Source organism: Erythrolamprus reginae (genome assembly GCF_031021105.1).
Source record: "Erythrolamprus reginae isolate rEryReg1 chromosome 13 unlocalized genomic scaffold, rEryReg1.hap1 SUPER_13_unloc_5, whole genome shotgun sequence".
NCBI lineage: Eukaryota > Metazoa > Chordata > Lepidosauria > Squamata > Dipsadidae > Erythrolamprus > Erythrolamprus reginae.
The window spans coordinates 369,442-385,824 of record NW_027248449.1 but is presented as its reverse complement, the minus strand read 5'-3'; the positions used below and the strand labels follow the sequence as shown (position 1 = coordinate 385,824).

The 16,383-nt window shown below is 48.1% G+C and overlaps 1 protein-coding gene and 1 long non-coding RNA gene across 3 annotated transcripts in view; one reads left to right on the top strand and one right to left on the bottom strand.

The window, feature by feature from the left end:
* Positions 1-15,607, top strand: part of IQGAP3 (IQ motif containing GTPase activating protein 3) — a 49,095-nt gene extending 33,488 nt beyond the window's left edge. For both annotated transcript variants that reach the window (XM_070730261.1, XM_070730259.1), the window contains exons 28-38: positions 1,376-1,460; positions 2,262-2,494; positions 3,415-3,547; positions 5,766-5,868; positions 6,156-6,309; positions 7,748-7,835; positions 9,217-9,393; positions 9,588-9,754; positions 10,005-10,097; positions 12,234-12,342; positions 14,539-15,607. In XM_070730261.1, coding sequence (XP_070586362.1) covers positions 1,376-1,460; positions 2,262-2,494; positions 3,415-3,547; positions 5,766-5,868; positions 6,156-6,309; positions 7,748-7,835; positions 9,217-9,393; positions 9,588-9,754; positions 10,005-10,097; positions 12,234-12,342; positions 14,539-14,652 — 1,456 coding nt within the window. In that variant the 3' untranslated portion in view covers positions 14,653-15,607. The remainder of the gene's footprint in view (positions 1-1,375; positions 1,461-2,261; positions 2,495-3,414; positions 3,548-5,765; positions 5,869-6,155; positions 6,310-7,747; positions 7,836-9,216; positions 9,394-9,587; positions 9,755-10,004; positions 10,098-12,233; positions 12,343-14,538) is intronic.
* Positions 995-16,383, bottom strand: part of LOC139155179 (uncharacterized) — a 38,149-nt gene continuing 22,760 nt past the window's right edge. The window contains exon 4 of the long non-coding RNA XR_011557041.1: positions 995-2,468. This is a non-coding gene — a long non-coding RNA (uncharacterized lncRNA). The remainder of the gene's footprint in view (positions 2,469-16,383) is intronic.

Here is a 16,383-nt window from a genome sequence, read left to right as displayed (position 1 = left end):
CTAGTGTGAGTTCCCTTGAAAGAGGGAGGACACTTCAATTGGCAATTTAATTTTGCAAGACTTAGGCAAAATCGTGGCTAGATGGGACCCCTGCCTGCCCCACATCCTTGTAATAAAACCTTTTAATATACAGCGGTCACTCTACTTACGAACTTCTATTCGTTCCGTGACCAGGGTCTTAAGTAGAAACGTTTGTAAGAAGAAGCCATTTTCCCCATAGGAATCAATGTAAAAGCGAATAAGGCATTCGACTGGGGAAACCACAGCCCTGTTTCCTCCCAGGAGATTCCTAGAGAGGCCCCACGGAGGCTTCTCCCCGCCTTTTCCAGCCCTGTTTCCTCCCAGGAGATTCCTGGAGAGGCCCCACGGAGGCTTCTCCCTGCCTTTCCCGGCCCCGTTTCCTCCCAGGAGATTCCTAGTGAGGCCCCACGGAGGCTTCTCCCCGCCTTTTCCGGCCCAGTTTCCTCCCAGGAGATTCCTAGAGAGGCCCCACGGAGGCTTCTCCCCGCCTTTTGTGGCCCCGTTTCCTCCCAGGAGATTCCTAGTGAGGCCCCATGGAGGCTTCTCCCCGCCTTTTCCGGCCCCGTTTCCTCCCAGGAGATTCCTAGTGAGGCCCCATGGAGGCTTCTCCCCGCCTTTTCCGGCCCAGTTTCCTCCCAGGAGATTCCTAGAGAGGCCCCACGGAGGCTTCTCCCCGCCTTTTCTGGCCTTGTTTCCTCCCAGGAGATTCCTAAAGAGGCCCCATGGAGGCTTCTTCCCAACTTTTTCAGCCCAGTTTCCTCCCAGGAGATTCCTAGAGAGGCCCCACGGAGGCTTCTCCCCGCCTTTTCTGGCCTTGTTTCCTCCCAGGAGATTCCTAGAGAGGCCCCACGGAGGCTGGGGTTTGTAAGTGGAAAATGGTTCATGAGAAGAGGCAAAAAAAAAAATCTTGAACGCCCGGTTCTTATCTAGAAAAGTTCGTTAAGCAGAGGCCTTCTTCGTAGGCAGGAGTTACCCCTCTATTCTCTTTCATATTCTACAGATATTAATGCTGGTGCTTTATTTAAAGTAAATTTGTATATCAGTGATTGATGGCTCTGTAGCTCCATCAATAAATTAATGATAAATTTAAAAACCCACAACAACAGGGCCCTTCTGCAGAGAAGGGGTAGTTTTCACACCCGTCCGATTAACGCTCCTCCTCAAAGCCTTCCCTTAAATTGCTCCAGAGCGGAGCAGGCGTGGGAGTGTCAGAGACGGAGCCCGTTTTTGACCGTGTCGGATGCCCGTTTCCTCCGCCATTTTCCCTTGGCGTCTACGGGAGACGTGTCTTGGGTGGGTGGGTGGGAGAAACGTCCTGCCTCCCCAGGAATAAAATCCCGGCTTTCACTTTCAGGTATGGGATGCGCTACATGGCCAAAGTCTTGAAGGCCACCTTGACCGAGAAGTTCCCAGATGCCTCCAAGGAAGAGATCTACAAGGTCTGGTGTGGGGAGGGGGCCACAAAGGGCCGGACAGGTGCCTGGCCCCTCCCTCTTGGGGTCCCCTCTTTCCCCTCCATTTAAGATTATTTTATGAGCTTCTCAGTCAATATTAGAACGTTGGGGTGGTCAACAGGATGTAGGCCGGGCGAGAAACCAGGCGCCCTTCCGGTCCGCAGAAAAATCTCTCCCCACGGAACCGGTATCCTGCCCCAAAGGTTCCCCCGGAGACCCCCTGGGCCACAGGGCAGAGATTCATAGCTGTTATATATATATATGTTCATATATCGTATTTTAAAGCATATACCTGAATGTGTCTGATTGCATCCTTACATCAATTTGTATTTAATGATCAATCATCCATCCTCAAATGTCCATTCCTCTGGCCACACCCCTTTCGATTTGATTGGCCTTGAAAACAAATTTTATTTTTTTGATTGGCCTTGAAAACTAATTTTAACCCAGCGAGACCTCGCATGGGGATGCCCAGAGGAGGTTAGTCCAGTAGCCATGGTTCAGACGTCCCCTTCTACACTCCGTGGCGGTCAAGAGGAGTGACCGGGGAAGGCTCACTTCAGGGGAGTAGCTGCGGCCCCTTTGGCCCTGACCAGCCCCACCACAGCATCTCTCAAGAGGGCCAGCATCTTGACTCCATCTTCTGCCCTGGGAACGGGTGCGAGAGCAAAAAGACTCGTCCGGCACGCTTCCTCCCCTCCTCCCCAGAAAAGCCAGAAACGACAAGCTGCCCCTGAACCAGCCTGGCTTCTCGGCGTGACACCCGTTTCCTTCCCATCTCGGCAGGTGGTGGGCAACCTGCTCTACTATCGCTTCATGAACCCGGCAGTGGTGGCCCCGGATGGGTTTGACGTGGTGGACTTCTCCGCCGGGGCCCCCCTGCACCCCGACCAGAGGCGCAACCTGGCCTCGGTGGCCAAGATCCTGCAGCAGGCGGCGGCCAACCAGCTCTTCGAGGGAGAGGACAGCCACCTGAACGTGGTCAACCAGTACCTGGAGGAAACGCACCAGAAGTTCAGGTGGGTCAGGAGATAAAAACGTCCGTCTTGTCTGCTGGTCATCTTCAGGTCTAATAGGAAAGTGAACCCAAGAACAAGGGGGCACAATCTGAAGTCAGTTGGGGGGAAAGATCAAAAGCAACGTGAGAAAATATGATTTGACTGGAAGAGTAGTAGATGCTTGGAACAAACTTGAACCTATGATTACAACACAGGAGGGAAGTGTTTGTAATAGGAAAATGAACCCAAGAACAAGGGGACACAATCTGAGGTTAGTTGGGGGAAAGATCAGAAGCAACATGAGAAAATATGATTTGACTGAAATATGTAGTAGATGCTTGGAACAAACTTCCAGCAGACGTGGTTGGTCAATCCACAGTCAATGAATTTAAACATGTAACACAAATCCATCCTAAGATAAAATACAGGAAATAATACAAGGGCAGACTAGATGGACCATGAGGTCTTCTTCTGCCGTCTATCCTCTTATGATCTTGGCCTTGGCTGTTTGGGGGGGGGGGGGGAGGGAGGGGGTCCACACCCCGAGTCTTCGGAGAGGGGTGGCATACAAATCTAATAAATGATTATTACTTATTAAATTATTATTATTATTATTATTATCTAATCTAGTGAAAAGCACGGGCAGTGGTCGCAGCCTCCCAAGACTGGGGGGGCTGCCCCAAAGAAGACTGGGGGGTGGGTGGGGGGTCAACCTAGTCTCCAAAACACCCGAAGGACGAACAAGCAACAGAGGGAAACTCACCAAGGAGAGAAGCCAGCTGGAGTTGAGGAGAGGATCATTAGCCAGTGGAACAGCTGGCCACCAGAAGTTGTGGGTGATTTCAAGAAGCCACCGGGTAGCCACTTGTGGGTCTCCTCCACTTGAGGAGGGGGCTGGATTTAAAGACCCCCCCACGGACCCATGCTTGTGTCTCCTCCAGGGCTTTCATCGACGCGGCCTGCTCCGTCCCTGACCCCGGAGAGAGGTTCAAGGTGGACAAATACTCTGAGCTGGTGGCCATCACCAAACCCGTGGTCTACATTACAGTCGGGGAGCTGGTCAACACCCACAAGGTGCAAACCTCGCGGGTCAAGGTGGGGGGGGGGGAGAAAGAAATTAGGATTTAAGGGGAGAAAAAACAATGGCTTTTGTGCAGACCCACCCTTGTGGCTTGTGACTTTGTGTGTGTCCAAGTTTGTGGCTCCAAATGTGAACATCTCCAACCATCTCTGGCTTAAAAAAAAAAAAAAAGCACCCACAGTGTGTGTGTGTGTTTTTTTTAAAAATATTTTTTATTAAATTGCAAAGACAGACAAAACACACATGACATATAACATTTATTGGAGCAACAATCGCCTCCTCTCAAAGTAGAAATCATCTTTATATTTATAATAAGTTAAATAAATAAATAATTAAATAAATAAATAATTAAATAAATAAATAAATAATTAAATAAACTAACTTTATCACTAATTATAAAATACTTGGATATATCAATTGTAAGATAATAAGTAAAAAAACACATCTAAAACATTCAAAATTTTAAAATTATGACTTGAAATGAACTATGAAGAAAGGGGGAAAAGAGAGAAATGGTAGAAGAGGAAAGAAGGAATTTATCTTTATATTGTAAATAACCACTGTCTACTACAATACAACTACTAGGGGCAAATATGTATTTAAAATAGGGTAAAAAATAAGGTTGTCTCTGTTTCTTTGCATCCCACCAGGTATATACACAACTTTTGCCAGACCTCATGAAATTCTGATTCTGTGTGTGTGTTTTTAAAATAATCTTTATTAAGTTTCTACAATAGAAAGAAAAGAAGAAAAAAAATAAACAAACAGAACACACAAAGAAATAAAAACAAGATACAGAGACAAAGGAACACAAAAACCTAAACGACACATAGAACATATTCAATTTCAGTGGTGTTTTTTTTGTATGCACATAGATATTTGCTTGTCATCAATTAATATTTTCTTTCACTACATAGATATATTTATTTGTTATATAGAAGACACAATTTGTCAACTGTATTGTTGACTACCACTATGACTAATATTCTAGTGTGTGGGATTGTGGGTTTACTTTTTGCGCCCATAGTTTTTATAGACCCTCATTTCCTATCGGTTGTATCTTTTTTCCCCCCACAAAACCTTTTGGTTTACTGCAGCGCGTCCAACCTTGGCCACTTTTGAGACTTGTGGACCAACTGGGCAGCTAGGGGATTCTGGGAGTTGAAGTCCGCCGGTCTTGAAGTGGCTGAGGCTGGACATTCCTGGTTTAGAGCAGAGGGAATTTTAAGACTTGTGGACTTCAACTCCCAGCATTCCTAACTTTACTTTAGCTATGTTCAGCTTACTTACAAGTAGGTACTCAACCAATCCAGGTTACAAATGTCCTGGTCTCCGGCTACGGCCACTGATAATTGGGATGAAGGATGGCTAAATGCACATATTTGTAAAACACCACATCGTCTTTCCTTTTCTTTCCTTCGCTCATCTCTTGTCTTAAACTACTTCGGTATGCAAGGCAACATCAAACCATCATCAAAACGTTCCACAAGTCATTCTAAGATTTATGGCTAGTCAGAGTTATTTCCCTCATGCTCAAACTGCTCCAGCCGGCCAAATAACAACCATCACCAACAGCAAATAACAGCAGGAAGAAAGAACACGGTGACGTTGGTTTGGATCTTATAACGCCCTGGTCCAATCAGGTTGCAGTTCACACCCTAGGACTCAGCGATAGCACGCTTACCTTCTACTTTTTACCTTACAGGGTAATACAATGAAGTATCACCCGGGATTCATTTATTTATTTTATTTATTTATTAATTGGATTAATAACTGGACAACATATCAAAGAAAATACGTCTGGATCCAATTAATGTAATTTAAAAAAACCTAAAAGTTCCAATATAATTTAAAACATTCCGTGGAACACACTAAAACACTCGTTGGTCGGGGGGGAAGGTCTAACGGCCCCAGGCCTGGCGGCATAGATAAGTCTTTAAACTTTTACGGAAGGCCAGGAGGGTGGGGCGCAGTGCGAATCTCCAGGGGGGATCAGATTCCAGAGGGGCCGGGGCCCCCACAGAGAAGGCTCTTCCCCTAGCTGACATTGTCTGGTTGATGGGACCTGACCGGACGCTGGGATTCGCGCGGCACAATGCGGCCTCGGGGCGATTGCTGGTCCTGACGTGTTTTGCCCCCTTTGGGGAGCTCTTGGGGAGGCCAGTGGGGGGAATAAGGCCTAGCGCATGTCCTCTCTCGCCCACCCCACAGCTGCTGCTGGAGCACCAGCGAAGCCTGGCTCCCGACCCCCAGGACCTTCTGCACAGGCTTCTGCAAGACCTGGGGGAGGTGCCCACCGTTGCCTCGTTGACAGGTACGTAGCGTTCCTTGCGTAGGTCGAAGGCCAGGTGGGTGGGCAGGCCCAGAGGTGACCGGAAGCTGCCCATGAGTGCTCGGTTCACATCTGCACCAAAGACAAATTCCTTCTGTGTCCAATCACACTTGGCCAATAAAATAATTCTATTCTATTCTATTCTTTCTACTCAACTTGACTCTAATATTGATTGTTTCCTGATTGCCTCCTTGACCCGTGTCCTTCGGTTACGGTCAGCATCTGCGTCTTAAAGCTTCCTTTGCTCCTCTGACCCTGTCTTTCTGCAGGACACAGCCAGGCCCAGGGGCCGAACGGGACCTGGGAGGACGCTTCGCCTCAGCTCTCCAGGACAGAGCTCTCCCTCACGCTCAGCAGCAGCAAATACGGCGGGGTGGAAGCCGAAGCCGAGGGGGCAGCAGGTGCCGAGGGCCTGTGGCTGAGGTGGGTGTGGCTGCATCCCCCCCTTGGGAGGAAAGGGGGTCGGCCCTGCCTGGCTGCCCTCCCCTTTAAACCTCGTGAGAGGGAAACAGGGCCGGAAAAGGCAGGGAGAAGCCTCCGTGGGGCCTCTCTAGGAATCTCCTGGGAGGAAACAGGGCCGGGAAAGGTGGGGAGAAGCCTCCGTGGGGCCTCTCTAGGAATCTCCTGGGAGGAAGCAGGGCCGGAAAAGACGGGGAGAAGCCTCCGTGGGGCCTCTCTAGGAATCTCCTGGGAGGAAACAGGGCCGGGAAAGGCGGGGAGAAGCCTCCGTGGGGCCTCTCTAGGAATCTCCTGGGAGGAAGCAGGGCCGGGAAAGGCGGGGAGAAGCCTCCGTGGGGCCTCTCTAGGAATCTCCTGGGAGGAAACAGGGCCGGGAAAGGCGGGGAGAAGCCTCCGTGGGGCCTCTCTAGGAATCTCCTGGGAGGAAACAGGGCCGGGAAAGGTGGGGAGAAGCCTCCGTGGGGCCTCTCTAGGAATCTCCTGGGAGGAAACAGGGCCGGGAAAGGCGGGGAGAAACCTCCGTGGGGCCTCTCTAGGAATCTCCTGGGAGGAAACAGGGCCGGAAAAGGCGGGGAGAAGCCTCCGTGGGGCCTCTCTAGGAATCTCCTGGGAGGAAAGAGGGCCGGGAAAGGCTGGGAGAAGCCTCCGTGGGGCCTCTCTAGGAATCTCCTGGGAGGAAACAGGGCCAGAAAAGGCGGGGAGAAGCCTCCGTGGGGCCTCTCTAGGAATCTCCTGGGAGGAAACAGGGCCGGGAAAGGTGGGGAGAAGCCTCCGTGGGGCCTCTCTAGGAATCTCCTGGGAGGAAACAGGGCCGGGAAAGGCGGGGAGAAGCCTCCGTGGGGCCTCTCTAGGAATCTCCTGGGAGGAAACAGGGCCGGAAAAGGCGGGGAGAAGCCTCCGTGGGGCCTCTCTAGGAATCTCCTGGGAGGAAAGAGGGCCGGGAAAGGCTGGGAGAAGCCTCCGTGGGGCCTCTCTAGGAATCTCCTGGGAGGAAACAGGGCCAGAAAAGGCGGGGAGAAGCCTCCGTGGGGCCTCTCTAGGAATCTCCTGGGAGGAAGCAGGGCTGGAAAAGGCGACCGTGGCCTTAACTAGATCACACGTTACAGGGAAATGTTGGGGAATTTCAAAATGCTTCCCCCCTCCCCTTGGACACCCTAATTTTTCCAATCCGACCAATCAGGTGTCCCTCTGGCTCTCTGTTGGGAGAATTGGCGCTCGACATATGGTTGGGGGCCACCACCACAAGAGGAATTGTATTAAGGGGTCGTGGCATTGGAGAGGTTGGGTACCACTGTGCCTAGAACCAGAGCACAAAAGAGCTCAGGCGGTGTGACCTCTTCCGGTCCTTTGAAGGGACCTCCGCTCTGCCCGTAGTGACCGGTGCCCTCTCTTTGTCACGAAGCACCAAACAGATGCTGGTGGACGTGATCCGGTCCCAGCCCGGAGACTCCCTGGCTGAGGTCCTGCACTCAAGGGCAACGGAAGCGGAGGTAGGTGGGGCGACGGGCAGGGGAACCGGGCTGCCCTTCCGCCTCCGGGCAGGGTCTGGGTGGGGCTGCCCAGGGGCTTCACTCTGGAGGCCCCCAGGCACAGCAGGGTCTGGCTTGTAGGGCCCCTTCCCCTCCTGCTCTGAGTCCCCCTGGCTAGGGGGTTCTGGGAATTTAACCTATTCGACTTCTATGCCGCCCAATCCCAGGGCGGATGACAACACTAAAAATAACACATAATAACACACAAGGTGCAGGGATGTGCGGAACTGACCAACGCCACTTATGAAAACCTAAAACAGAGATGAAAGTGTCTTCCGCGTCACTTGGGGTCAAGGTGACCAACGGTTCAGATTCAGTGGAAAGTCAAGGAAACGAATCCAAAAAGACAAAGGACTCGGACCCCCCCCCCCCCAAAAAAGGAGAAATATTATATTTCAGATAAGAGCAAAAAAGAATATATATATTTCTTCTTGATTGATAATTTATCTGATAAATTGTGAAATGTAAAAATACATTTTGTTGTGAGCCGCCCCGAGTCCACGGAGAGAGGGCGGCATACAAATCTAATAAATTATTATTATTATTATTATTATTATTATTAATATTATTATTAATATTATTATTATTATGATATACAAATATATACAACAAATATCTCCGGGACCGCCTTCTGCCGCACGAATCCCAGCGACTGGTCAGATCCCACAGAGTTGTCCTTTCTCCGGGTCCCGTCGATGAAACAATGTCGTGGCAATGTCTTTCCCTAGGGGAAGAGCCTTCTCCGTGGGGGCCCCCGGCCCTCTGGAATCGGCTCCCCCTGGAGATTCGCACTGGCCCCCACCCTCCTCGCCTTCCGTAAAAGCTTAAAGACCATATAAACCAACGGCCCAGGGGGATCTCGATTCCCCCCCCCCGTGCCTGGCGATATAGGTGGGTCTTACGTAGTTTGCAAAAGACAAGGAGGGTGGGGGCAGTTCTGATCTCTGGGGGGAGCTGGTTCCAGAGGGCCAGGGCCGCCACAGAGAAGGCTCTTCCCCGGGTCCCCTGGGACATTGTTTATTCGACAAGGCCGACTCTGTGGGACCTAACTGGTCGCTGGGATTCGTGCGGCAGAAGGCGGTCTCTGAGATAATCTGGTCCGGTGCCATGAAGGGCTTTATAGGTCATCACCAACACTTTGAATGGTGACCGGAAACTGACCGGCAACCAATGCAGACTGCGGAGACATGGATGTATCTAGAGAAGCCCGTGATTGCTCTCGCGGCCGCAGGAGTTTCCGAACGCTCTTCAAAGGTTGCCCCATGTAGGGAGCGTTGCAGTAGTCGAGCCTGGAGGTGAATGGGCAGCCCACCCCTCATGAACGGTCTTTCCTTCCCCGCAGGAGCGGCTCCACCGGCAGCTGTTGCAGAGGAGGGCCGCAGGGCCCCCGGAGGGAGGAGAGCGTGGCCCCCGTCTTTCCCTGGCGGAGACGAAGAGCAAAGTCCTCCAGAACCTGGAACAGCTGGCGCTGGTGGGCTCAGCCGGCCGGCCCCAGGCCCTGCTCAGCGAGATTGCCCAGGTGACCCAAGCGGTGGAGACGGTGTGGGGTGGGGGCGACATCGGGGCTCTTTGGCCGACCTGGCAGGGCTGTTGCGGCACCGTTGCAAAATGGAAGGAGTGAAATTGCAGGACGGCGGTGGGGAAGGGCCGGAGGGAGGGGGAGAGGGGAGGAGGCCACCCAGAGCCCACTGGGCCGGTCCCCTCTTCCCGCAGGACATCCGCTCGCAGAGGCGCCACCGGCAGAGCCGCAGGGGTCAGCTGGCCAAGCTGCACCAGACCCTGCGAGGTTTGGCCTCCAAGCGCCGCTTCTACCGGGAGCAGGTGGACTACTACCAGAAGTATCTCCGCACCTGCTTGGACAACTTGGCTGTGGCCGAGAGGTACGGGGCCCGGCCAGCTCTGGAGACCCCCCACCGCCTGGCCTGGAGAGAAAGTGGGGAGGGGGGTCCTGGTCTCTCATGGCCCTGAGCCCCCCTTAGTCGGGAGGGTCTGACACCTGTGGGAAGGAGGTCCCCTCTCACCCCCTGCTCCGTCCTCCATGGGCCCCAGGCGGAAGGAAAGCCAGTGTGGGGGGCAGCCCCCAAACCCCCCAACCCCATATCCAGTCTGCCCCCTTTTCCTTCCCTCCAGGCCCAGCAAGAAACAGGCGGTGCTACACTACACCGCCGCCCGCCTGTTGGAGAAGGGGGTCCTGCTGGGGATCGAGGGCCTCCCGCCAAACCAGTAAGTCCAGAGATGGGCCCCTCCCTCTCCCCTCCCCCTCCCCCTCCTTCCCTACGGATCCCCCCTCTCCCCCCCCCCCCAGGAACATTTATTAATTGGACCTGTCTCCCTGGACTCACAACAAAGCCCCCAATATGCAAAAAGACCATTGAAACCCCATTGATATAAATAACTATTCCAAGAGCCCGGCTGAAGGGGGCCAAAGCCCATGGAGTCCGGCCTTCTGTGCCCCACAGTGGCCCCCCAATGGTTCCCCTTGGGGATCTCCAGCAGAAGGAGAAGGCAAGGCCCTCCCTTTCCACAGACCCCCCAACACATGGGACGTCCTACCGGTCAACGGCTACTTCAGCTTCAACCGCAACAACACAAGAGCACGGAGCAGATTCAAACTTAATACGGACCGCTCCAAACTGGACTGTAAAAAAATACGATTTCAACCATCGAGTTGTCGAAGCGTGGAACTCATTGCCGGACTCTGTAGTGTCGACCCCTGACCCCCAACATTTCTCCCTTAGACTCTCCACGATTGACCTCTCCAGGTTCCTAGGGGGTCAGTAAGGGGCGTCCATAAGTGGACTGGTGGGCCTTCCGTCCCCTGTCCAGTTGTCTTTCCTTTCTCTCACTTATCATATATATTATTATATATATTTTCTTTCTTTCATATATATCCTCTCCTCTAAGTCCACTTTCACCCTTATATATATATCACTACATCTCTATTTTTCTTCCTATGTATTTGTGTATTGGACAAATGAATAAATAAATAAATAAACCCTGCCTGCCTGAACCCACATAGAGGTGGCACATGGACATCCCTTTCAATGACCACTCGGCATCCCTGAATCTGCCTCATCCTGCCTTGAAGCTCTCCAGGCTGACAGCTGTCATGAAGGGAATCCCATCAACCCAGGACCCTCTGGGGGATGAAATATCCCCCTTGATTTGTCCTCACTTTCTCACCTGTGACCTTTAGGGAGTGGCCCCCTCTTCCTAGTATTATGGGATGGAGAAAATAATTTTTCTCCGTCCACCTTTTCTATCCCATGCCTGATTTTACTCCCTTCGGTCAAGCCCCCCCTTCAACGCCGTCTTTCAAGGCTGGAGAGACCAAGGGAGGGGCTCCATTCCCTGGGTCATCCTTGTGGCCCCTTTTTGGCACCTTTCCCAGTTCCATCCCATCCTCCTTGAGGTCCGGCGACCAGATTAAAGCATTAAAAGTCACTCATTCGGATACATATCATACACTCGTTGTCCAGAGTCTAGGGGTCTGGTGATCCCAAGCCTGGCAGCATAGACGAGTCTTGAGACCCTTGCGGAAGGCTAGAAGGCAGTGCGGGGGCTGATTCCAGAGGGCCGGGGCCACCCCAGAGAAGGCTCTTCCCCTAGAAGAAGACATTGCCTAGTGCAGTGATTTTCAACCTTTTTTGAGCCGCGGCACATTTTTTTACATTTACAAAACCATGGGGCACATTGTGTGTGTGTGGGGTGGGGTGGGGCTAAAAAAGTTTGGACAAAAAAATTCTCTCTTCCTCCCCTTCGCTCTATTTCTCTCTCCCTCCTTCTTTCTCTCCCTTCCTCTTTTTTCTCTCTCCATCCCTCTTTCTCTCTTCCTTCCTCTTTTTTGCTCTTTCTCTCTCCCTCACCTCCCTCTTTCTCTCTCTCACTCTCTTTCTTTCTCTCTCTTGTTCTCTTTTTCTTTCTTTCTCTTTCTTTCTTTCTTCTCTCTCTTTCTTTCTCTCTCTCTTGTTTTCTTTTTCTCTCTCTTTCTTGCTTGCTTTCTCTCTTGTTCTTTCTCTCTCTCTCTCTCTCTCTCTCTTTCTTTCTTTCTCTCTCTGAGCTTCACGGCACACCTGACCATGTCTCACGGCACACTGGTTGAAAAACACTGGTCTAGTGGACAGGGCCTGGAGGAGGCCAACTCTGTGGGACCTGACCGGTCGCTGGGAGGCGGTCCCAGAGGTATTCTGGCCCGATGCCCCGATGGCCGGAATCCCATCTGGCTGTGCTGAAGAAGAGGCCAAACCTTTCTTTCTCCTTCTGCAGGGAAGGCCAACGTCCTTGCAGCTCCTCTCATGGTCAGTGGCGTTTCCTCACTTTGGGGGCTTTAATTCCCCTCTCTGTCTTTTTTCCTTCCAGACTTAGAAATGTCATTTTCGACATCCACCCGTCTGGGGAAGCTGGCAAGTTCCAGGTCAAGGCCAAGTTTATGGGGGTCGATATGGAAAACTTTCAGCTGAGCTACCAGGTATGGGGGGGGGGGGAGCTGGCCGGGACTGCAACTTGGTCATTTCACTCTTGACCAGTCAAGTGTATGGACCGAGCGCGGCACAGACTGGGCATTGCAGGACTGATGTGCAACCAACACTTGTGTAAATCTGGTCTGAAACATTCTGGGGCCCATTAACAATAGAATAGAACTTAGAATAGAATTTAGAATAGAATAGAATTTAGAATAGAATAGAATTTAGAATAGAATTTAGAATAGAATAGAATTTAGAATAGAATTTAGAATAGAATAGAATTTAGAATAGAATTTAGAATAGAATAGAATTTAGAATAGAATAGAATTTAGAATAGAATTTAGAATAGAATAGAATTTAGAATAGAATTTAGAATAGAATAGAATTTAGAATAGAATTTAGAATAGAATAGAATTTAGAATAGAATTTAGAATAGAATAGAATTTAGAATAGAATAGAATTTAGAATAGAATTTAGAATAGAATAGAATTTAGAATAGAATTTAGAATAGAATAGAATTTAGAATAGAATTTAGAATAGAATAGAATTTAGAATAGAACAGAATTTAGAATAGAGAATAGAATAGAATTTAGAATAGAATAGAATTTAGAATAGAATAGAATTTAGAATAGAATTTAGAATAGAATAGAATTTAGAATAGAATTTAGTTTAGAATAGAATTTAGAATAGAATAGAATTTAGAATAGAATAGAATTTAGAATAGAATTTAGAATAGAATAGAATTTAGAATAGAATAGAATTTAGAATAGAATAGAATTTAGAATAGAATTTAGAATAGAATAGAATTTAGAATAGAATTTAGAATAGAATAGAATTTAGAATAGAATTTAGAATAGAATAGAATTTAGAATAGAATAGAATTTAGAATAGAATTTAGAATAGAATAGAATTTAGAATAGAATTTAGAATAGAATTTAGAATAGAATAGAATTTAGAATAGAATTTAGAATAGAATAGAATTTAGAATAGAATTTAGAATAGAATAGAATTTAGAATAGAATTTAGAATAGAATAGAATTTAGAATAGAATTTAGAATAGAATAGAATTTAGAATAGAACAGAATTTAGAATAGAGAATAGAATAGAATTTAGAATAGAATAGAATTTAGAATAGAATAGAATTTAGAATAGAATTTAGAATAGAATAGAATTTAGAATAGAATTTAGTTTAGAATAGAATTTAGAATAGAATAGAATTTAGAATAGAATAGAATTTAGAATAGAATTTAGAATAGAATAGAATTTAGAATAGAATAGAATTTAGAATAGAACAGAATTTAGAATAGAGAATAGAATAGAATTTAGAATAGAATAGAATTTAGAATAGAATAGAATTTAGAATAGAATTTAGAATAGAATAGAATTTAGAATAGAATTTAGAATAGAACAGAATTTAGAATAGAGAATAGAATAGAATTTAGAATAGAATAGAATTTAGAATAGAGAATAGAATAGAATTTAGAATAGAATAGAATTTAGAATAGAATAGAATTTAGAATAGAATAGAATTTAGAATAGAATTTAGAATAGAACAGAATTTAGAATAGAGAATAGAATAGAATTTAGAATAGAATAGAATTTAGAATAGAGAATAGAATAGAATTTAGAATTTAGAATAGAATTTAGAATAGAATAGAATTTAGAATAGAATAGAATTTAGAATAGAGAATAGAATAGAATTTAGAATAGAATAGAATTTAGAATAGAGAATAGAATAGAATTTAGAATAGAATTCTTTATTGGCCAAGCGTGATTGGACACCCAAGGAATTGGTCTTTGGTGCAGATGCTCTCAGTGGACATAAGAGAAAAAGAGACATTGGTCAAGAATCATGAGGTCCAACACTTACTGACTGTCACAGGGGTCAAATAAGCAACGAAGAAAAAACCAATATTAATAAAAAATCTTAGGACACAAGCATCAAGTGTACAAGCATCAAGTGACCGCCATACAGTCCTAAGTGGGTGATAGGAAGGATGAGGAAAAAAAACCTAGTAGAAACAGAAGTGCAGACTTAGTAAAAAGTTTGTGGACAGTGTGGAGGGGACTATTTGTTTAGCCGAGTGAGGGCATTCGGGGGGAGGGGGGGGGACCCGTCCTTGTGTCTAGTTAACCGAGAGATTCCTGCGGCAGAGGGAACCCCGGAGGTCTTGCAGTCTGACCCCTCCCTCTCCTTCCAGGACCTCCTCCAGCTCCAGTACGAAGGCGTGGCCGTCATGAAGATGTTCGGCAGGGCCAAAGTCAACGTCAACCTCCTCATCTTCCTCCTGGACAAGAAGTTTTTCAGGAAGTAGGGGCCTTCGGGAGGCAACGGCCGTGGGTTATCGGGGCCCCTGTTGGAAAGCCCAGAAGGACCCCCCCCCCTTTCAGAAGGACCCCCTCCTTGCATGGCAGAAGGCTTCCTTGGCCCATATAACCCTCTTGCACGCAGAACGCTAGGCCGGTGTATATCAAGGACAGGCGGCTTTTTGAAGTCCAGCCCTCTTCCAGGACAAACACACTCACTCCCACAACGGTCATTCGGTGCCCGGTAGCTTACAACCTCAAGGTCCAGCAGAAAGTGAGGTCTGGAGGCCCCATTTCTGCCTCGTTGAGGAGGCCGATGACCTTGCCCCTGCGTCCCTCCGCCGTTCGGACCCCACAGGTCGCTGCCGCTGACCTCCTGGAGGGAGAGGTGGGGCGGTGAGGTGGGCTCGCCTCCCCCCGTGGCTCTGAGCGCTGGCAGAGTCCAGCGCAATTCTACCACTGACCCTGGGCAGGTGGCAAAATCGTGCTCGGACACGCAGGGGCTACCTGCCCAGGGGCCGTAGCAGAATTGCACTGGGCTCCGCTCGGACTCAGAGCCCCCCGTCCCACTGCCTGGAGGGGCTGCTTCTTCCCCCGCCAATGGGGGCAGCTGGCGAGAGGGGATGCGCCCGCGAGAGAACAAACGGTGCCTTTTAACACTGGTCACACTCCCGGTCAGTTTACACAAAAGTCAAATGGAGGATTTTGGAAATTCGGGTCGGTGGGTTACACACTCGTTCGAAACAGAGGCGGCAGAAGTTGTCAAAGAACTCGGTTATTTTTATACCAGCGCTTGGACGGTGACCACAAACTGAATTATTATTTTTTTTTAATTCTCCCTGATCATTTTAAGTATTCAATCAAAAATAATAATAATAAGGTAAAAAGTTTGCACAGACGGTGAATATAATCAGACGTTTTATTAAGAGCTGCAATAAAATATTATTCCATTTTTAAACGTGATTATCGAACGTTGTCTGTTAGAAATTGCTACGGGTGTAACTGAAGGCGTTGTGGCATTTTCTACACCGGGAATTGTCGTAATTCGTACAACAATTCAGTTACAAATGTAGAATTTAAACCTATGAGTTGAAAAAAAGAAAAATCTAATAGAAGAAAAACCAATTTAGCAGGTAAGGAAAATATGGGAGTTGGGGGTTTAAAGAAATGACAGAAATATTAGGTTCTCTGAGTTATCTTCCTGTGATTGAGAGACAGACGCCAGTCATTTTTTGAAAAGGCTTTTGGTAAAAACCCAAATCGATTCGGAAAAACGGAAGCATAGAAGATTGACAGCAGGAAAAGACCCCCTGGTCCACCTCGTCTGCCCTTCTACTATTTCCTGTATTTTATCTTAGGATGGATCTATGTTTATCCCAGGCATGGAAGTTTGTTCCAAGCATCTGCTACTCTTTCAGTGAAATAATATTTTCTCATGTTAGAAACATAGAAGACTGACGGCAGAAAAAGACCTCATGGTCCATCTCGTCTGCCCTTATACTATTTCCTGTATTTTTATCTTAGGATGGATCTATGTTTATCCCAGGCATGGAAGTTTGTTCCAAGCATCTACTGCTCTTTCAGTGAGATAATATTTTCTCATGTTAGAAACATAGAAGACTGACAGCAGAAAAAGACCTCCTGGTCCATCTCGTCTGCCCTTATACTATTTTCGGTATATTACCTTAGGATGGATCTATGTTTATCCCAGGCAGGTTTAAATTCATTTCCTATGGCTT